At 32.3% G+C, this 23861-nt stretch overlaps 1 protein-coding gene across 1 annotated transcript in view; it reads left to right on the top strand.

Annotated features, from left to right (window-relative positions):
• SLC36A4 (solute carrier family 36 member 4) overlaps positions 1-23861 on the top strand; it is a 75723-nt gene that overhangs the window by 11720 nt on the left and 40142 nt on the right. The window contains exons 2-4 of the mRNA XM_051986806.1: positions 9860-9983; positions 20528-20618; positions 22796-22884. Of these exons, the coding sequence (XP_051842766.1) occupies positions 9860-9983; positions 20528-20618; positions 22796-22884 (304 nt within the window). The remainder of the gene's footprint in view (positions 1-9859; positions 9984-20527; positions 20619-22795; positions 22885-23861) is intronic.

The following is a 23861-nucleotide window of genomic DNA, read 5'->3' as shown; positions in this document are numbered from 1 at the left end:
TTTTTAAAATATTAGTAATACTAACAGTGTCAAGATGGGGGTATTAGGACCTATAAGAGGTCAGGTCCCCCTGTAAAATCAAAAATATACCAGAAGGAACAATGATAAAACCAAGAAAATTGTTTACAAATTCCTCATTCAAAGATTAAACAAGGAGGAAGAGCTAAGGCCAAAAGTGTGTTGATGACCCATCTACTATAAGAGATTGAACTAGACAAGTATCCAGGTATTCTAGGCCCAAAACATAGCAGGAGATAATTTCAGATGTTTCTTGCAAAAGGCAGGACCTATTTACAGCACCAAATCCAGGATCATATAAGGACCTATCCAAACTCTTCACTACAGGGTAGCTTTTGATCTGAATTCAAGCCCCTAATCTAGAATTTGAGGCTGGAGATAGGATGAACAACCAAATACAACAAAGAATTGCCATTGACGGAAGCCTGAAAAAAATGCCTTGGTCATAAGGACTAAAAAAAAAAAAAAAAAAAAAACCTTGAAAAATTGAGATAAAAATAAAATAAGGAGGAAAGGATATCAAAGAAAATTAATTTTAAAATATTGGGTATCATACAGTTTCCATGAAATGAACTCCTTGAAAATTAGGGCCAAACAGAAAACAACAATGTCATGACATAACAAAAGATTGAAGAAAATACAAGACATAAACAAAGATCAAGGAGAAATCTAAGAATCATTAGAGCAACTGAAAGTCATGGTCAAATAGAGAAGCCCTAGATATGATGTACTAATAAAAATAACAAATAAAAATTACCCAGACCTCGTGGAATCAGAGAAGGAAAGTGGAAATAAAATGTTTACCTACTTCCTGAAAGAAATTCCAAAATGAGAACTCCCAAGAACAATATAACCAAAATCCAGAGGTTCTAGATAAAGGAAATGCTGAAAGCAGAAAGAGTTCAAGTACCAAGAAGCCATAGTCAAGATTATATAAGAATTCACACTTGACATATTCTAAGAAAAGAGAACTTGGAATTTAATACTCAAAAGGTAAATGATAAAAAAAATTATAATTAAGAATAACCTAACAAAAGCAAAATCCTAAAGGGAAAAAATAGATATTTTATGAAATAGAGGATTTTTAGGCACTCCTGTTGAAAAATCCACAGTTGATAGATACTTTAAAATGGAGACATAGAAGATAAAAGAAACATAGAAAGATATACATCTATGATCAATTGGAAGAAACTGTGAGGATGAATTGTTTTTAATGCTAAAAGATCAATTGAAAAGTTCTCTGAGCCTTACTTGTCTTTAAGGATCATAGCCAAAGTTAAAAAGAAAATGCACAAAGATGATTTTTTTTGTTTTTTTTTTATTTTTTGATAGTCTTAGGAAACAAAGAAATTGAATGGATAATATATTTAACTGGGGAGAAAAGGAGGAAAAAAGGGAAATCTAGCTCACATGTTAGGCTATATGAAATACAGAGAAAGTGATATGGGGAATGAACATCTTATTAACTTCACTTTCATCTGAACTGGCAATTATGAAACTGATTTTAAATTGCACATTTTCCTCTATTCTCTTTATTTGTATATTTTTCCTTTATCTGCATTTCCATATTTTTAAAGTATGAGAAGGTGACAAAAGTTTTTCTAAAATTTGTGATTTATAGAATCTGTTTTGTGCTTCATTTTTCTTTTTTCATTTGCCTTACACTAGGTCACAGGCATATAAATAGAAATGTACAAATAAATAAACACATGTTATATGTATGTATATATATATATATATATATAGTATAACATAGTATAGTATCCAAATACTTAAAGTAAAAATTAATTGAACTGCAAAAAGAAGTGACGAAACTATATGATGGAATCTCAAAGTATTTCTTTCAAAGTTGGATAGATCTAAGAAAACAATAAAAAAAAAACTGATAGACCTTTAAGGTATTAGAGATAATGGATTTCTAATAATTAACAAATGGGAATAGAAAGGAGTTTGTTATCCAACTATATATAACAACTTTGCAAAAATTGTATTGAGACATAAAAGCCTCAATAAAAAATTAAAAAATACAAACAAATATTAAACATCCTTTATTGACCATAGTACAATGAAACTATATCAAATAAAAGGTCTTTAAGGACTTAAAAATTAATTGGAAACTAAATAACTTAATATCAAATAATTGCTCAAAGAATAAATCATAGAAATAATAGAAAATTTCATCAAACGAATTGGTGAGATAATTACATCAACAAAAAAGAGGACAAATCAATGACTGAACATGAAACCAAAAAAATTCCCTAAAAAGGCAAAAATGATTGTCCAACTAAATAACAGATTAGAATATTATTCTAATTAGAATATTAGAAATACAGATTTTTCAATATCAAAGGAGAGATTAGAAAAACTAAAACCAAAAACAAATCTAATGAATAAAACTAGAAGCTACCTCTTTAAAACTAAAACTAATAAAATGAATAACTGGCCACTCTTATTTTAAAAAGAAGAAAACCATATTATTCCTTTAAAAATTAAAAAGATTTCATAACACTTGAAAATGAAATAAAGCTATTAGAAAATATTTTGCCTAATTATATGCTGACAAAATTAATAACTTAGATAAAATAGTTGAATGCTTATCAAGATAAATAGCCAGATTAACAGATGAAATGGATAAATTAAATTATTCAATATAAAAAATAAATTGCACAAAGTATAATGAACTTTCAAAGGAAAAAAACTCCGAATTATATAATGTGAAAGTGAATTCTATATAGTATCCCAAGGACAATTCCAGTAACACATATATAAAGATAGGAAAATAAAGGGCTCTTCCAAATTGTTGCTGTGAAACAAATGGCAAAAACAAAAAAATACAAGGATGAGAAAAAAAAGTATAGACCAGTGTTCATAATGAACCAGTGAATCAAAAATATTCATCAAAACAGGCTCCAGCAAATAGGTTCCAATAACATGTTAGATCAAAATGGCAGTACCCCATAAAATGATTATTAAGTTGAGTGAGTACCACATAAAATATTAAGTTGAAACATCTAAGGCTTACTTTATAGAGCTAGAAAACAATAAAATTCCTCAGGAGGAACAGAAATTCAAGAATTTTGAGAAATGATGAAAAAAAAAAAGGAAAAGTGAGAGGCTAGCAGTATAGATATATAGATATATACATAGATCTCAACCTATACAATAGAGTGGCAATCATCAAAATAATTAGATACTGGTTATAAAAATTATATCTGCTCAATGGAACAGATTAGATTCATAGCATATTGAAGCAGACAAACACTATAGTATTAGGTCCAAGAAACCAAATAACCTCCTCTGTTGGAATAAAGACTCACTCTTTGATCTCTTTTTCCCCACCCCCAAAATTTGCAGTATGGCAGAAATGAAATTTAGATCATTATCTCATATCATATGCCAAATTAAGCTCTAAATGGGTAAATGACATAGATTTAAAGAGTGACATTGTAAACAAATTAGAAGGCCAAGAAGTTAACTTTTCAAATCTATAGTTGGGAAAGAATTTAATGAGTGTTAAAACAATCACAGGAGATGAAACAGACAATTTCTATTAATCAAGTTTAAAAACTTACACAAATAGAACAAATGAAGTTAAAATTATGGTGGCTATAGAAACTGGGAAAATTCTTTACAAAATTTTTTGACAGAGGTATCATTCAACCTATATAAGAATATTATTCAAATTTATAAACACGAGAGCTATCCCCCAATAGATAACTGGATATATAAGTGGTCAAAAGTTATGAAAAAGAAAAGAATATATTATATACACTAGATAAAGAAAAAAAGTAGTTTTCTAAAGAACAAATTCAAGCTGACAATTATGAAAAAATTCTCCTAGTAACTAATAATGAATGAAATATAAAAGTACCTCTGAGGTTCTGCTTTATGTTTAACAAATTGGCAAAAAGGTCAAAAAAAGTAAAATGATAAATATTAGAGGAGGGGCACACTAGTGCATTGTTGTTGAGACTGAGAGTTGATTTTTTGCTTTGGGAAAAAAAAGGAAACTATGCCCTTAAAGTAACTAACTCAATTGTGCTTGCCCTAGTTATACCACTATTTAATTTATATCCCAAAGAAATGAAGAAAAAAAAAAAGAGGCAAAGAACTCATATGGGTTCTTTTGTACAAATGGGTAATAAAGTTGTAGCACCTCTTTTTATAATTTGCAGAGGACTGAAAACTGGTTACCAACTATTGGGGAACAACTTATGATAGATAAGTTTAATGGAATATTATTGTGCCATAAGAAATGATGAAATTAATGGTTTCAGAGAAACTTGGGAAGACCTCTATGAAGTGATGCATATAAAATAAGTAGTACCAGGAGAAAAAAATTGTATAATGTCAACAACATTAAAAAAGAAAATAAGTTTAAAAGATTTGATAAACTCTAGTGCAGTAAGTAACCATGATTTCAGAGAACTGAGAAATAGTATGCTCATATTATCCATCTTTTTATAATTGATGAATTCATGATGCTAAATAATATATAATTTCCAGACACAGCCAATGTGGGAAATTTTTTTTGCTTGAATTTGAAAATTATGAGGGCTTTATTTATTTTTTCTTTAGTGAAGATGGAAGGAACAGGACAAGAGGAATAGGGTAATCAGAAAAAGAAAGAAAGAAAAGAAAAAAATTAGAAAAATAGAAAGGTAGAAAGCAGAACTTTCTTAAGAAAAAGTATATATATAAGCAGGACAGCTTTGAAAACTACAGGTTGAATTTATAAACTTAAAAGGAAAAGCAAGGTCTACATAATAGATATCTAGAGAAAAAGCAAGGTCTAGATAATAGATATCTAGAGTTTTGTTTGTAATATTATTTTCCTCTGCTACTATATGTTTGAGATTAACCATTTTATTTTAAGTTCTAAGTCATCAATGATGAGCAAAAAGATCAAGAAATGCAGTTATCAGTACCTTAGTATTGAGATTGTAAACTTTCAAGTACATATATAATACATTTTTCTCTCAGTTCGATGGACAGGATCATTTCATATTTTCCCATGTTAATTATGTAGAAAGAAATATTTCTGCAAATAATATCCTAAAATATTTAACAAATACAAATCTTGTTTTGATACAAGTTATATGCCTTAGAAACTGTATTTTAAAATTATATAAATTTAGTTTCAAATTAAATCAAGTAGGGAAAAGGAAATCAGTAGGGTAATTCTTAAATTGAATAAATCTACACTTAGTTTTCTAAGTATGAATTAAAATTGAGTTGCCTTTATCTTAAAAACTTTTTATTAATATATATCTTTTGTGGTGATGTTAACAACAATAACTACGTTATTGTCAGAGTTAATATTGTATTAATATTTAATGTCTTTTTAGATGTTTTAGGCCTTCTGACCTTCTTATAAAGAATGTTAAGAATAAATTTTAGTATCCATACTCTTTAAAAAATATGAAAACCTACCTTTGTTCCTTTTGATATTGTTTCTTTAGCCAGTATATTCTACAGGACTGTATGTTCAAATGATAGGATTCCTGGCCTCTCTGGAATGTTAGGTAGTGATGACTATCTACATTGTGAGGATACAGTGTACTAGATATTTTGCAGAACACAATGCCCAGTGCCCATAGGCAGAAAAATTAAATTTCTTATAATTGAGATTTTGGAGGAGTGATTAGGAGAACTGAATTAAGTTAAAAAAAGAAGAAATTATTTATTAAGCAAGGTTATGTATTAGATGGGCCCTTCCCCATTAAGAACTTTTGTTTTACTGGTGAGAGGAGTAGTATAAGATGGCATGATGTGTACAAAGGTAAGTATAACACTTAGTGGGGTATGATAAGGACAATAGAAAAATACGAAATGCTCATAAGAAAATTTTAGGTTTTAGATGACAGTTTCATTAAAGGATGGTTTCACAGAGTTGATGACACACATGAGTAGATTTTTGAAGGAAGGGCAATACAGATTATAAGATGCAGAGATGAGGAAGTGCCTTCTGGGAATGGGGGGGTAACCTTTGCAAATACATAGAAATGAGTTTGGGGAACAGTCCATTTTAGCGGGAAAATAGGATATATGAAGAGAAAATGTGAAATAAAACTGGATTGAAAATGAAGACAATTTCTAATTAGACCAGATGTCATAAGTTCCAAAGTTAGGCTTCCAAAAGCCTAATGCAAGTTATGTATGACCATGTGAATCATAGCTTAACTCCTCAAAGCTATATTTATATCCCAAATTTAAACTTCATCAATGTTCAGATAACATTTTCTAGAGTAAATTTTGCCTGTTTTTTTTTTTACTAGAAACCTCTTCACCCTAAAATTATCATATATATATATGTATATATATGTACATGTGTATTCTATGTGTATAGATATGTTTATATCTATACACAATTATACACACATATATTTACCTGAATATATGTACACATTTACCTTATGTACTTGTTTGTCTTCTGAGCTTCAGTTCTCTGTTTTCAGTTAGATATTTTAAAGTTGATATCCTATAGACATTGCATACTCAACTTGTCTAAAACTGAACTTATCTTTTCTCTACAAGCCCTTTCCTCTTCCAAACTTCCCTATTACCTTTGAAAGTTCCATCATCCTTCCAGTTTCCAAGTTTTGTGATATCATCATTATCCTTAACCTCTCACTTTCCTTCATCCCACATGTCTAATTATTTGACTAGCTTGCTGTTTCTATTTTTACAACATTGTATCCATTCTCTCTACTTGTACAGTTATCACTTTTAGTTCAGACCTTTACCACCTTTCACCTAGATTAGCAGTGTCTTCCCTGTTTCAAATCTCTCATAACTCCAATCCACCCAGCACATTGCTGCCAAAGTAATTTTCCTTAAGCTTAGAGCTAATGCATGACTCATCTACAGTCTATCCTAGTGACTGTCTTTCCTCTAGGATCAAATATAAACTTTTCTAGTTGTTAGAGCTCTTCATAACCTGGGCCCAACTTCTTGCAACTCATTATACATTACTTTCCCTCCAGCCTCTGCACTCCAGTTAAATTGACCTCTGTGTTCCTCACGTATTAAATTCTATCTCCTGCCTCCATATCTATATTCTTTGTTCTTCATGTCAGGAGTGCACTACATCATTACCTTTTGTGTGAAGTTTCTCTCTTTCTTTAAGATGAAGCCAAGTGCCACATTCTACATGAAGCCTTTCCTGATTCCCACAGTTTGCTAGTGCCCTCACTCCCAAACTACCTCATATTTACTTTGTATTTATTCACTTATTTCTGTGATATGTACTTTAATATGTCTTCATTTTTTAAAGACATTATCATGTAAGTTCCTTGTGAATAAGAAATGTTTCCTTCTTTACTCTTGTATCCCCAGTGCTAATCCCTACCACATTGCTTGGCAATTTAATGAATACTTGTGTTGGTTGATTGGCTGATTATTATTTGTATTATTGGAAAATAATGCTCATTATTATTATTATTATTAATCTGTAATAAATAAGATATTTTGAGTGTTCCAAAAAAGGACAGTTGTGTTGTGCGGGATAGGATATTATACCACATAATGCACATGTGGTACTGGGTCAGAATAGTGAGATAGTTCTATTACATTAAATTTTTTCTTCTTCCTTTTCTCTTTTCTTTATTAGACACATAGAGAACTTGGAAAGGGATCACAGGAAAAAAAAATTAAGGAAGGGATTGGAAAAGTGACCCAAAAAGGAAAAGGAAAACATTTGTTTTATATAACTTTAATTAATTTGTGATAGATCATATTTAAACTTTTCCTTTGTACTTTTCCATGAGAGGATTTATTAATCAAAATAAAAATTATTTGAAAAAGATAGATAAAACTTTTTAAAAATCCTAATATTGAATATTAGATACTTTAGAACTATATTTTCTATCCACTAGGCTCTGGACTGCTATTTATTGTTCAGGGTCAATTGAAAACTTTTATTACTATAGGTTCTTTCAAGACTTTTCATCTTTCCCTACCCCCTCTACTTCCAAAAAATACACAAGGGGTGTGAGTGTGTGTGTGTGTGTGTGTGTGTTATGTGTGTAGGATACATAAATATACATACATATACATTCATTGTATATTGGTTGTGCTATTTCTTTGTGGAGAGTACAATAAACATGTTGCAAACTAGATCTCTAGATACAAAACAACTTTCAAAAGTTTAACTTATGAAAAATCAAGTATACCTTCTTTAGAAAAATTTAGAAATAAGTTTGACTTTCATATTTCTGTTGTTTTGCAGTACTTCTGTCAGATTCTTGTTAGATGATTTCTTTAGCTTTCCAGTTCAATCAATAAACAGAGTATTTATGGGACTATAAATACAATAAGTGAAACATTTTATTGTGTGATGTATGGCAGCACACTAAGGTGAAAGTTCACCTAAGAGAACTCAAAGCCATATGCATGACACCCCAAGATTGTTGTGGTGACATAATATTGGGAGTTGGAACATAGGCAGTATGGTAAAGAACTGCCTGCAAAATAGTATGGAAGCCTAATTCTAGACAGGTTAACATGAGAAAGCTCAGTCATAAATAATCCCTAATTAACCCTGTTTTAAATTAATAAAACTGGACGTGGAGAGATAAAATAGATTATCTGTGTGAAAATAAAAAAAATATTTTGCTTATATCTGTAGCTTATGCTCTCAAAGTTCAAATCTAAATTCCCACTCCCACTGTTAAATTGGATCCCCAGAACTTGACTGTTGGGTCTCCTTGATATTTTAGGAATATCTCTGAAGAGTTGGAAATGTCTTTCTAATGCTATAGCTTATAAATTCCTACCAATACATTTCCCACCATGATGATTAAAAATAGCCATTAGTTCTACTCCTGACACACTCTCTTACCAGTATATGTAGAAACAAGAAGAAAGTGAGCTTAAGCTTAGAGAATACATGTAACAAAAGAATAATTCACAGCTCTTGGTTGCTGGGAGTTCTTTTCTCCCCTTTATGAGGTGTTCAATAAGTTCCTTTAGACATGATGTAACTTCTTTGCTGGATTCTTTGTGGAGATGTGAATCTGCATTCACTTTTAACTTTTGCTCCTGGTGAAGTTATTTGGATAAAAAGATGGGAAGATTTCCAGACCTCTGACATTCTTGAGGTTCTCCTCCTTTCACTGGGTAAGGGAAAGAAGATTAAGGAAAGGCAGAGATGCTCTTTTCTCCCTAAATGACTTAGGGTGGCAGTGTGAGGTGGAGAGTTAACTGGAATGCTAGCTCTCCATTGCCACCCATTGGAATCTCTGTCTCCACCAGATGCTAGAATAACTTGGGTTCTGAACAGGTCTTCAAATTCTTAAATCATTCACAAGGCATGACCAGTTTCCTTAGCAAATCTGAATGTTCTTCCTGTGAACATTACTAGCTTTTGATTGATTGGTTGATTTGTTGAGACTTTCTCTTATCTTAAAGCTTAAGTTGTCAGGACATTTTATCACTTACTTTAAGTGACATGGATGACTTGATTTATTCATCACCCTATGCTTATATATATTTTAAAGATTCAATTGATTGTTTTATTCCAGTAAGCTCATTCCAACAAATAAACAACTCTCATTCTACCCTAAAATATATTGCCTCCAATAGTTAAATAAAAACACTTAAAAGAGTGATTGCAACTAATGGTACTTGTCACTTTCCATTTGGGGGGCATTATATTTATTAATGAAAATGAAGAATACATCCTTTAACTTGAATAAAGTAGTTTCTGTTTTTTTTTTAATTTAAAGTTTTATTTAACCTGAACAGTTTGGCAAATTGCTTTAAAAAAGTGGAATTAGAATTCAGGTTTCCTAATGTTCAGACTAAGCTCATAAATATTCATTCTTTTTTTGTTTCACAGATATGGAAGTAATGAAGCCTTTGATAGATGAACAAAATTTAGATGGTACATCTGATGAAGAGCATGAACATGAGCTATTGCCTGTTCAAAAACATTACCAGATTGACAGTCAAGATGGCATTTCGTAAGTAAAATATTTTAAAGATCTTTCTTCATATTTTACTTGCTCTTTTTTTTCCTTTTCACACTTGTTAAACTGATTTGGAGTATTCTCTAAATAGAAGTTAAATTGGGCAAATAATAGCAATTACATTTATTTTAGGAAAGTGATTGAACTACCTGAAAGTCAGCTGTAAATTTGTACCATTTTACTGATAAATTAGATTTTGCCACATTAGATATATCTACAAAGCACATTAAAATAATCATAACAGTATTTCATGAAAACATTTTAGCAAAATCACATAATAAAGAAAATTTGACTTTCTCCTCTCTAGGTTTTTGTGAATTATTGTCTCTTCATTCCTTTGACACCTCTCTAATCACTCTAAATCTTCTTTGCTGGCTTATCATGCATATCCTGTCATCTTACTGTTGTAATATACCCTAAGACTCTTCCCTTGGATCATCTTCTCTTCATCCCTGTATTCTTTTTTTTTGTAATCTTATTGACTCCTATGAATTTGATTATTATAATGTTACAGATACAGATACAAATGATTCCCAGATCTATAAATCTAGCCCCAGTTTCCTTCTCAGCTCCAGTTCTATATCACCAATTGCCTATTAGACATTTCAAATTAAATCCTTTGGACATGTCTCAGATTCTACATGGACAAAATAGAAATCATTATCTTTCTTTCCTAACTTTCCCTTTACTGAATATTTCTATTTTTGTCATAGGCATCACCATTCTTCTATTCTGTCAGACTTGTTACCTGGGTGTTTTCATCAATAAATTTATTTTGCAAGAGTCAAAATTTGCATATCAAATCAGGTTCCCTCACTCCTCAGAAGTCAAAAAAACTTGAGTGACTTACAGAGCTGATTTTTATAACAAAAAAGAGGAAGGAAAAAAATACAAACTTTTTAAAAACAAAATTCAGTTGGATAAGAAAGTTATGTGATTAGACTTCTTAAATTCTACCTCAGAGATCTTTACCTTGCTATTGTTATATTTTGAAGCAGAAATATATTTTAAGGAGCCCCCAGATCAGTTGATATGATTTCTCCACTTCTAGAAAGGGGAACTTCTTTCAGAGGTCCAGGAAAAAAGGGAACTGGGACTGGAAAAGAGGAACTTGTGGTTAGTAGTGAAAAACTAGTGGTCAACTCACATTCTCCCAGTTGTCAGAAGAGGAAATTTAACTTTAGGAAATTAAATTAATTAACTTATATCTACTAGAAAGAGGAACTTAACCTTTGGTCAACTTCCATTTCTGCTAGAAAGGAGAACTTAGCCTTTGGTTAACTCCCCATTTCTAACAGAAAGGGAAATTAGCTTTTCAAAAAAATCTTATTATCTTAACATTTTTCCTAAATTATTTGCTATTAAATGATAAAATATTATCAATCTTTTCATTACATGTATAAGTAACATAGTCTTAGGAGACTACCTATATTAGTTTGACTTAAGCTAGTTTTTCTGTTTTATGGGAGAGTTCATCCCATTCACATTTACAGTCAAAATGACTAATTCTATATTTCCTGCCATTTTATTTTCTCCAAATTATACTTTTCTCTTTCCTGTCCCCCTTTCCTCCTTTCCAGTATTTTTCTTCTGACCACTACCTCCTTTGAACAACCTTCCCCTTTTACAGCCCCTCCCCTTTTCTTATATCTTTCCCATTCTACTTATGTTCTCCCTTCTATTAGCCTCCCTGTTTCCTTTCTCTTTTCCCCTCCTACTTCCCTATAGGGTCAGACAAGGTTTCTCTGTGAAGCTAAATATATTTGATATTATCTCTTTGAGCCAAATCTGATGAGAGTAAGATTCACACAATGCTCATTGCCCTCCCTTATTTCCCTCAGTTGTAATAGGTCTTTTTTGCTTCTTCTTGAGATGTAATTTACTTCATTTTACCTCCATTTTCCTCTTCTTCCAGTACAATGCTCTTTCCACCTCTAGTTTCTTTTTTATATCATCACAATAAAATCAAATTATACTTGTACCCTCTAAGTATATCCACAAGAGATACAATTCTCAAAAGTTAAGCATGTCATCTTCCCATATGAGGATGTAAGTTTTTTATCTTTTAAAAGAAATACATTTTCCCTTCCTTTTTACCTTTTTATGCTTCTCTTGAGTCCTGTTTTTGAAGATCAGATTTTCTGTTCAGCTCTGGTTTTTTCATCAGAAATACATGAAATTCACCTGTTTCATTGATTGTCCATCTTTTTTCCCTGAAAGATAATGCTAAAGTTTGATGGATAGTTGATTCGTGGCTGCAATTCAAGTTCCTTTGTCTTTCAGAATATCAGATTCCAGGCTCTTTGATCCTTTAAAGTGGAAGCTGCTAGATGCTAGATAATCCTGATTATAACTCCTCAATATTTGAATTGTTTCTTTCTAGCTGTTTGCAATATTTTCCCCTTGATTTCATAATTATGACATTTAGCTATGATATTCCTTGGAGTTTTTAGGGTCTCTTTCAGGAGGTGATTGGTGAATTATTTCAATGGCTATTTTGTCTTCTGGTTCTAGGACATCTGGACAGTTTTCCTTGATGATTTCCTGAAAGATGATGTCTAGGTTCCTTTTTCCCCATGGTTTTTAGGAAGTATAATAGTTTTTAGATTGTCTTTCCTAGATCTATTTTCCAGGTCATTTGTTTTTCCAATAAGATATTTTACACTTTCTTCTATTTTTTCATTTTTTTTGGTTTTGACTGATTCTTGATGTCTCATTGAATCATTCACTTATGTTCATTTCTAATTTTTAGTGAATTATTTTCTTCAGTTAGCTTTTTTTTTTATCTTTTTGCATTTGACCAATTGAACTTTTAAATAAGTTGTTTTGTTTGATTTTTTCCATTTCACAAATTTTGTTTTTCAGTGAATTAGTTTCTTTTTCAAATCTATTTTGCAAGGAGTTATATGCTTTTTTCATTTTGTTATACATATTTTATGAGGATTGTATGATTTTTCTATTTCATTAAATCTATTTTCTAGGGAGTTTTCTTCAGATAATGTCTGTGTTTCCTTTTCCAAACTCTCCTGCAAAGTTCTGATTTCATTTCCCCATATGAGATATATATCTCTTTTAAGATATGTTTTGAAATCTTCTAAGAGAACCTTGTGAAATGGAGATCAACTCACATCATTCTTTGGGGCTTCATCTGAACACGATTTTCCTTTAGTGTCCTCAGGATTTGAGGTCTGTTCTCTGTCTCCATAAAAGCTATTTATGGTCAGAACCCTTTTTGCTTTTTTGCTCATTTTTTAAAGGTTGAGGTCTGCTCGTAGGGCAATTGGAGATTGTCCTAAGCTTCTTCTACAGGTGACAGCTGCTTCACACTGCTCTGGGCCCATCCTACTGACTTCTTTCCTGTACTCAATGGACATGGCCAAGTCCCACATTATTCTGGGGTTCAGAGGCTCACTCTTTGCCTTGTATATTTGTGTTGGATGTCTCACAGCTAATCTGCTGATCCGCTAGCTTATGAACCACAACAGTGTAGCCGGCACTGCTATATTTTGGCTAAGAGCTTCCTGGTAGACTCCCAGGTGTGTGGACCCTGGGTCCCTGTGCTGATCTTGTGCTCGACTGCCTCTTTCCCCCCACCCCCAACTGATAGAAACAGACTTTTTCTAAAGTTCTTCTAAAATATCTTCTGCTGGAAATTTGTTACACTCCAACTATTTGTGTGTTCTGTCACTCCAAAACTAGTTCAGAGGCTTAATTTGGTATTGATCTAAGGGAAGCCAGGAAGAGCTCAGATAAAGATCTGTCTACTCTCTGCCATCTTGGCTCTGTCCTCTAGTTTTTCCTAAAGAAGGGAGTTTAATCCTATAATCAAACTAAAAATAAATCACAGTAATCAATATTAATTGATTTCCTTTTCAGGTGTCATCCTTGACTTTCCAATTCTCCTTTTCTTTACATAAGCAATCAGTTGCTATTTATATCTCTACAATATCTCTTGTATCTGATTCCTCTTTATTCACAGTCACCATCTTTGTTCAGATCCTCATTTTCTCTCAAATGGACTATTTCAATACCTTCCCAATTCATTTTTCTGCCTCAAGTTTCTCTTCCCTTCAATCTATCCTCCAAACAGCTATCAAAGTATTTTTTATTTAAGTCCAGATGTGTCCTTGTGTCTCCTCTACTCAGGAAACTTTTTTGGCTTTGTATATAGCTATAAGCTAATCTGCTTCTCTTTTAAAACCCCCTCCCCCAGATGGCAGGTAGACCAATACATGTTAAATATGTTATATGTTAAATACAATATATGTATACATTGGACATAACTTTTCAAGGTCTTTTCTAGCTCTAAATTGATGATTCCATGATTCTGTTGCTATACCTTTCCATTAGTTGTACCACTGCTCATACAAAAGCTTACTGAAATCTTCAGGGTTATATGGCAAGAAGAAGTTGTTCCACAAACAACAAGGATACTTCTACTGTACATCTCTATAAGGAAAAAAGGGTCTAGGTTGTCCTGTGACAATACCCCTGTAGTCTCTTAGTTATTGCCAGCAAGTTTCTTGCCAGAGTTGTTCTTAATCAGTTAATCCTTTACCTGGAAGATGGCCATCTACCCAAAAGTCGATGTGTCTTCAAAAAATAGTGTTTGACATGGTATTGCCTGTTACAGCTCTAGGTGAAATGCCCAGAAGCAGAACAGAAGTCTGTTCACAACATTCATCATTCTGACCAAGGCCTTTGATACTGTCAATCATGAAGGCCTATGGAATATTATGACAAAATTTGATTGCTTGAAGAAATCCCACAATATTTTACACTAGTTTCATGATGGTATGCTTACATGGATTCTGGATAGTGAACAATGCTTTTTCTCAATCATTATTAGAGTGAGGCTGGATTGTGTATTTGCTCCCATAATTTTTAGCATAATGCTTTTAGCAAACTCCTTCCACAAGATTGAAAATGGCATCAAGGTTAACTACCACATAAATACTAAGTTATTTGACTTGAAAAAGCTACAAGCCAAGATTAAAGTAGAAGGAGAGTTGATGCTTGACATTTTACTTACAGATGATTATTCACTCAGTGCAGCCTCTGAGGCTGAAGTACGACAAAAAACAATTATCTGCTATTTGTGTGAAATTGGCTCAACAATTAATACCAAGAAAACAGATTCCCTACCAGCCAGTGTTGTATTATCCATAAATGGAACCATCAGTTTAGCAAATGGAGAAATTTTGAAGGTTATGGATAAGTTCACTTACCTTAGCAGTATACTTTCCAGGGGTGTTCATATAGCTGCATTGCCAGAGGTAGCTCAGTGTTTGAGAGGCTGTTAAAGAAAGTGTGGGAGAGAAGAAGTAAATCAGGCTACCTACCAAATTGAAGATCTTCAAAGCCATTTTGTGGACTTCAGTGTTTGCCTATGAAGTCTGGAGAGTCTATCATTGCTAGACATGAAAATTGAATTGCTTCCATTTGAATAACAAGGAAAATCCTGAAGATCACCCGGCAAAATAAAGTACTGGACACTGATGTCCTTTCTTGAGGTAAATTTCCAACTATTACTGCAGAGAGCACAACTCTGATGAATGGACCATATTGTTTGAATGACAAACATACATTTGCCTACAAGGTTATTTTATCAAGAACTCTTATAAAGCAGGTGTTCATATTATGGTCAGAAGAAGCAATAAAAAAGACTCTCTCAAGGTCTCTCCAAATAACTTTGTAATTGATTGTGAATATTTCAATGAACAAATGGAGACCATTTGCCAAAAGTGTCATCTTCTCCCCTCTTCCTCCTTTCATATCAACTCACATCTCCAGGATGCCTTCTTCTACTCTCTATGCTTTCATTCCTCTCTCCTGTAGAGAAGTGGCCCTTTTCCTTGCCAAGGCAAACCCTTCTACTTGAACACATTGATCCCATTCCATCCCATCTTCCCTAGCATATTATTTCCTCTATCATCCCCATTCCCTCCCATCTTCAGTTTTTATTGGCTGCTTCCCTATTTCCCACAAATATGCCCACTTCCCTTCCCCTGTCCTCAAAAACTCATTTGCTATATCTATCCCCACCAACTATCATCCCATGTATCTTCATCTTTTGTGATTAAATATCCTGAGAACGCCATCTGCAACATGTACTATCAGTGCTTTTCTTCTTAATCTCTCTTCTTAACTCTACAGACTGATTTCCAATCTCATCATTCAACCAAAACTGCTCTCTTCAAAGTTACCAATAATCTCTTAATTGCTAAATCTAGTTTTCTCAATCTTTTTTCTTCTTTACCCCTTTGTAGTCTTTGTCACTGTTGATCACCTTTTTCTATGTGTTATTTTCTCTCTAGGTTTTTATGATACTACTCCTACCTGTCTGACCTCCTCAGTCTCCTTTGCTGGATCTTTCTTTGGATAATGCCCACTAGTCACACACACACACACACACACACACACTCACACACACACACACAGACACACACACCCAGAACTCTGTCCTGGACCCTTTCCTCTTAACCTTCTCTACTATTTCACTTGGGGATCTCATCAACTTTTATGAATCCCAGGATTCAATTATCTCTCTCTATGCTGATGTTTCTTAGATCTATTTACCAAGTCCTCACTTCTCTATGGACTTGTCTCATATTTCCAACTATCTATTGGTTATCTCAAACTAGATATCCCAAAGACATCTGAAATTCAATCATATACTTAAATTTTTTATATACAGAAAAAGAAAGAAAAAGTAAAAACAAAATAGAGAAAAGGAAAACAAAACACAATATTGTCATGTGCTCAGTAGAATATCAGAGAGGATTAAAAGTACATAACAATAAATTTCCATTTCAAGAAAGCATATGTAATAATTGAAGAGATTATATTCATGACTGTTCATCTTTTCTTTGATTCCTGGTAAATTATTTTTTTGCTCTCTGCTGTGCACTTTTTATTTTATTCTTTTTCCCCCTTCTTCCACTCCACCTTCCCCAATCAGACAGCATTTAAACATGGAGTATTTTTATGTGCATCTATATACATACATACACACACACATATAACCATACACCCTCCCATACATATATCTGTACATGTATAGCATACATGCATACACACACAACACACATATATACACATACACATTTATACTTATGTAGATATGCATCTAAAACAATAGTAATATGACTGACATATAACTTAGAGTTCTCTTAATTGAATCTTTAAAGTTTGACTTTGTTGGAAATCAAGGAATGCTAATCCTGCTTCATTTTTCATAATAAATTCTACTCTTGATTCTTGTTAATGTATTTGTGTATATGTCTTATTTCCTATCCCTGTTAACTTTTCTATTTGCCTTACCATTACTTAACTTCTCCCACCCACAGAACCCTCTTATCTTCTCCCCCCACCTTCCCATTAATTTACATATCTTATCCTACTCCCCTTAATCTAAACACTCTTCTGTACCCCATCTTATCCTGTGTCACCATTTCCCTCTTTTTCTCTTTCCCATTAATCTATGTACCTTGTCCCACTACCATAACACACCTTTCTATATCCCACCTTATCCTATTCTCCCCCCCTTTTCTCTTTATAGATGTTGGAGGGTACTATACCCTTCTTGGTATATATCTATATTATTTCCTGCTAAACCCATTCCAGATATAAGTAGGTGTTCAGAATCACCAGCCCTCCTTCCCCAGTGCCTCTGTGTCAGTTCTTTTTCTGTACCTCATTCATACAGCATAGTTATTATTTTTACTTTGTCCAACAAAATTTTGCTTTTTCGAGGCAGATCAAACTTGTCCTTGTCCTTGATAAGTCCCTTGAAATTAATCTTTTCTTTTTCTCCCCTGAGGCAACTGGGATTAAGTGACTTGCCCAAGGTCATAAAGCTAGGAAGTGTTAGTGTCTGAGGACAGATTTGAACTCAAGTCCTCCTGACTTCAGGGCTGGTGCTCTATCCTCTGCACCACCTAGCTGCCCCTGAAATTAATCTTTGATGTTGGCTCTTATATGCTAAATTTTCTATAGAGTTCAGGTTTGATTGAGACAATATCCTGTAAAGCTGCAAGTTCATTGAATATTCCCTTATTTTTGTTCAATATTGTGGTTAGTTTTGCTGTATACTGTATTTTTTACTGACAGATCTAATTCTTTAGATTGCCTATATATTATTCTAGGACTTGAAGTCTTTTATTGTAGCGTCTAATAAATCTTGTACAAGTCTAATTGTAGCTCCAGTATATTTGAATTTTTGGTTGTTGTTTCTTGTAGAATTTTAGTTCTGGGTTTTTTGAAATTTAGTAATAATATTTTTATGCCTTTTCCTTGTAAAATCTCTTTGAGGTGGTAATCTATACATTTTTTTCTATTTCTACTTTTTCCTTGTGTTCTATCACTTCAGGACAATTTTCTTTGATTTTTTCTTGTATTATTTTGTCAAGATTCTTTTTTTTTTTTTTTTTTTTTTGGTCACAGCTTTCAGATAGTCCACTTATTCTTATGATTTCTCTTTTTTGATCTATTCTCCAAATCTGTTGTTTTTCTTATAAGAAGTTTCACATTCCCTTCTATTTTTATTCTTTATGTTTTGTTTTGTTGTTTCTTGTCCTCTTATAACTTCACTGATTTCCCTTGGCCCAATTCCCCTTTTCAAAGAATTATTTTCTTCTTTAAGCTCTGTATCTCCTTTTCTAGTTGGTTAAGTTTTCACAATTTCCTTGTTTTTCTTTGAAGGGTCTTGGTTTTCTTTAGTTTTTCCTCAATCAATCCCTCTCATTTGATTTTTAATGTCTTTTTTGAGTTCTTTAAATTCTTTCTGGGCAGGGAATGCTTTAATGTTATTCTTTGGGGTAGAAGAGGCCTTTTTAACTTGCTGCCCTCTTCTGATGAACCATCTTGATCTTTCCTATTCCCATAATGTTTCTGTGGTTGCAAGGTTTCTTCTTTGCCTGTTAATTTTTTTTAAATGAGATCTATTAGTGTAAGCATCTCTAGTCCTGAGGTGGAGGGGATGGTATCTCTGGCTTCGCTTCATCTCTCTCCTCTGACCTGGAGCCTCAACCAAAAGCTCTCCTCTCCTACAAGTGCCTGCAGCCAGCAGCATCCTTGTCCTACTGCTTCTGCACTTACCAAGTTAGACTGGTTCCTTCTTACCCAGGATTGCCTGCAGCATAGCTCAGCCTGGTGTTCCTAATTAGCTGAGGTTCTCTCAATCTTCCTGGACCCAGACCCCTGATTTTCCTTCTGTCTGGGAAATGAAAGATCCTGTAGTTTGGACTGAGGCTACTTCAGTAGAACTAGGCCAGGAGATGTTTATACTTTACAGGAATTAAAGCTCTTTCCTGGTGTCTGTCTTCTTTTGTCCCAGGAGGATCCCTGTTTTGCCCCAAGTCATTTTTTTTCACCAGTCTATGTTTGCCCTGAGGTACAGTTTTTTTTTTTTTTTTTTTTTTTTTTTAGGAGGCAATCTGGATAACTTGGAATTTTCTGACCCTACTCCACCAACTTCCTAGAATTCTCTCTTAACCATATACTTTTTAAAAAGCTTTTGCAAATTAAAGTCCTTTTTTCTCATCTTACATATATAGAATAAATTTCTTACAGTTTTATGCCATAAGAAAATAATATCAGTTTAAAAACAAATGATTAAAAAACTACAGCAAAAAAATTGGAAATAGTTGAAGTTTTGCTTGGAATAAGCAAATTTGTTGGAAAATTAATTAATGCCATGGTTAATAAAGGATAAAATTGAGATTCAAGACTAGAGTCAGAGGAGAGTTCTTTTAATTTCATCAGTTTTTAGAGTAGGTGTATTATTCCAAGAAGCATAATCTGTATTATCAGTACTATTACTATGGTTTTTTTATTGCTATTGTGTATTTTTTTATTAATTTTCTTAAGCTAGCTTATACATAGAAGAAAGATATTTTTATATACTTTTTTAAACTTTTGTTACAAATATTGCTTGGGGCTTAAGGAAATTAAAATTATGGAAATCAAAGAAATTGGGGGACCAGGCTTAATGATTTTTAAATTAGAAATAAGATATTCTGAAGCAAGTGGATAGCATAGAGAACAGAGTACTAGACTTGAAGTAATAAAGCCTGATTTTATATTCTTCCTTTTACTCTCTGTGTGACCCTGAGTAAAGTGCTAACATTTCTTATACTCTGTTTCCATATTTGTGAAATGGGTATAATAATAGCACACACTTTATAGAATTATGACAATCAAATGAGATTCCATATGTAAAATGACTTGCAAATCTTAAAAGTACCATGTAAATAATATACTATATCTGGGTTTTATTGATTCTTTTAATATAGTTTCATTGAAACATGGAAATGTTGACATCTTAATTATTGAAGATTCCTGCCCACCCCAAAAAAGCTGGGGTGGACCTGACTTCAAATTTGATATCAGACATAACTAGCTTTGTTATCCTGGCAAGTTACTTAATCTAATTTATCTTTCCTTCTCTTTCCTCACTCTCTCTGAAAAGATTCTGTGATCTATTAACTTTTTAAAAAATTTTTGAATGTTTAAATCTTATTATTTTTACTTTTCAGATTTATGCAAACCCTTATGCACCTACTTAAAGGAAATATTGGAACTGGCCTTCTAGGGCTCCCTTTGGCAATAAAAAATGCTGGCATTGTGGTAAGATTTTTTTTTTTTGTAATGATAAGTTGATACATTGAATGATCTAATTTATAAACAAAAAAATTATCAGAAAATAATATCCAGGTTAGTAATATTAGATGTTTTTTGTCAAATACATTTTGACCAGTTGAAAGTCAGTTTTGATACAATGTGATATTTTGCTAAAATTAGGGAAATAATAATGCATAAACAAGTTATAAAGCTTTTAATATTTCTTAATCATTGATTGTTTACTTATGGTACTATATAGTGGCATAAAGCAGACCATTAATTGTTGAACTGAACTGGTTAATACTGAACATATTTAAAACAGTGATGGGTGTGCTTGTAACTCAATTTTCTTTAAGTTTCATAGGGTTGAACAGTCTGCCTATCATTTTTGGTAATCAGTATTAATTTACAACTGGTAAGGTAGATATACATCTTGCTTGTGTGGCTAACGTTGGGACCATCGAAATTATGAGCACAACTACACAGTATAAGAAAATGAATACCGCCAGTATTTTGTCACCTGTTTGCTATTGCAAGCAACATATAATAAGGATGTGAGCATTCTGATAGATTGTTGGTTGTTGACTGGTCATAGTAATTTTATTAAGAAACAAATTACCTGAAATTGTGATTCTGATGTTGTGTTTGAATGATGACATGGACTGAGAATGTTTCAGGTTCTGATTATCTATTACTTGTGAAATGTGTGGCTTCTCATGATTTCTGTTAATGGAATTAGAACTAAAAGGGATCAGCTGTACCTTCTTGTACTTTAGGCAGAATAGACATCACTAGTTTGATCATGGGCATTGACCCATGATGAGATAATGGATTACTTTCCCTCTGATAGATATTTGCTAATCTCACAGGTAGCCTGTGATACAGATTGATCCTTACTCTTGGCTGTGTTGTTACAAGCCAAGAGTAGAGATCAATCTGTGTCACAGGCACAGTGTGTCAGCTGAGCCATTTGACTTTTTCAAGAAAAAGGAAAAGAGTAAAATAATAATAGGGCATCTTGGTGGCATGGTGGCTAGAGTTCTGGTACTGGAGTCAAGAAGAATTTTCTTTATAAATTCAACTCTAGCCTCAAACACTTATTATTTGTTTGACCCTGGACAAGTCACTTAACCCTGTTTGCCTTAGTTTTCACATATGTAGATGAGCTGGAAAAGGAAATGGCAAGCCATTCTAGTACCTTTGTCAAAAAAATCTCCCCATCAAGAGTCAAGCTTAATTGAAAAGTGACTAAACAACAATAACAACATAATAGTACAGAGAATGTAGGATCAAAAATTATAATGCAGATTATTTGTATTTATAAAGCTATATACTTTGTATGTAATAAGTATGATTTTTTTATTGTTGTTGCTAAAGAATCATGTTAAACATACGTCTGCTAAAGAGAAAAAAGTGAAAGATGTTTCTTGTTGAGATTATTGGTTGTGGTTCTTTGTAATTTAATGTATAGCTGAACTTTGTTTATTTTAAGAATATTTTGGGAAAATTACCTATGAAATAGTGGAATAGTATTTGACTTTTGTTTATTGATTGAAAACATGATGATCTCACTGTACAAATGATTTGTCTGATTGGCCTATTCTAAAGCAACTTTCATCTTTTGGTTATATGAATAAATATGAAATTGTGAAGATGCTTTGACCATTTTTCGAAAACCCCTCTTTTTTCAATTATTAGGAGATTATCTACGATACAGCTCTTTAGTCTGATTTTTAACCATCTCTGTTAGAAGAGGAAGTAGAAATAGAGAAATGCTGTCTCATTTGCTTTGGCATGCATTGCCTAATATACCAGTTTGACACATGTTCAGCCCTTTTAAGGTAATTTAGCATGAAAATGATCCTACAACACTAGTTCTTTTGGTAGGAGACTATGATATTCCTTGACTTCTTATATGGTTTTGTATAGAATGTATTTTTTAGCCTACATCATTATCATTCCCTTTCTAGAAATACTCTAGGTTGGGGTAGCTAATGGGAGATGGATCTTAAATGTCAGTTAAAACATTTTTATGTCTTTGAGTTTATTGTCTCATTAAAAACCTATTTAATCATTCAATTAAATTAATATTTATTAAAATAGTTTTCTAATTGCTTAGGCAACTTATATTTGTTTAAAGTTTCAGTATTTAAAAATTGAGTTTTGATCTCTTTCTTTTATAGCTTGGACCAATCAGTCTTGTGTTTATAGGAATTATATCTGTTCACTGTATGCGCATGTTGGTACGTTGCAGTCACTTTCTCTGTCAGAGGTAAATTTGAAGTTGCTCAATCTAGTTCACATATTTGTTAAGGAACTTTAGAACCTTCAGATAGAACCTTTGCTGCTGTATTTTGTAATTAGAAATTATAATTTTATTAACAAAACAATTTTTTTCTGTCATTAAAATAATGTCATTCAATTTACTATTCTTTAGACATATTATAAGAAAGAAAGAAATTACTTTTCTTTCCTATTTATGAGAAACAAGAAATAAAAGAAAGTAGAAAAGTCTGAATTGAACAATATTAATGACAGTTTTGGCTTAGTGTGCTTCATTTGTCAGAAGTTCTGTTTTGTGTGCCACATAAGATTTTGTGGGCTTTATTGTAGTAATAATAATAATAATAATAATAATAATAGCAAAAATGATAGCTGATATTTTTATTAGTGCTATAAGGTAATAATGAAAGTGATCTTTTATGGTGGGATTGGGACATAAGTGGCAAAATCATGTTTTTGTAACTATAATGAGCTTTCTAAATGTGTGATTTTCACTTTTTTTCTTTTTTCTTCATGAGTCTAAAATACCTAATTTGTAGTGGATCAAGTGTTTCTTAAAAGATTTGGACTCTACTGCCAGCTCTGACACTTAATAAATGTGTGATTTTAAGCAAGTCACTTGAACAATGAATCTTATTTTCCTTATCTGTTAACAAAAATGAGTAATAACTTTGTTATTATAGTTTTGCCTTAGAAGGTTTTTCTGAGGTTAATTTTGTAAATTAAGCTTCCACCTGGAAGATATTAAAGAATACTAGTTTAAAAATTCATTGGTTTGGATTTTGAATATAATAATTGCTGTTCATTTGAAATACTTAATGTGTGAAGCATTAACATAGAATTAATATCAACTAAGTTTTAATAGGAATGCAATTTTAACATTTATTTCCATGACTATAAAAACAATAACTGCATATTAACTATCACAATGTGGCACTTCTTAAGAGAGAAATAGCATTTTTAGAA

This window comes from Antechinus flavipes, chromosome 3 (genome assembly GCF_016432865.1).
Source record: "Antechinus flavipes isolate AdamAnt ecotype Samford, QLD, Australia chromosome 3, AdamAnt_v2, whole genome shotgun sequence".
Lineage (NCBI taxonomy): Eukaryota > Metazoa > Chordata > Mammalia > Dasyuromorphia > Dasyuridae > Antechinus > Antechinus flavipes.
Note: the sequence above shows the minus strand (reverse complement) of the source record. Positions and strands in the feature narration are given on the sequence as shown.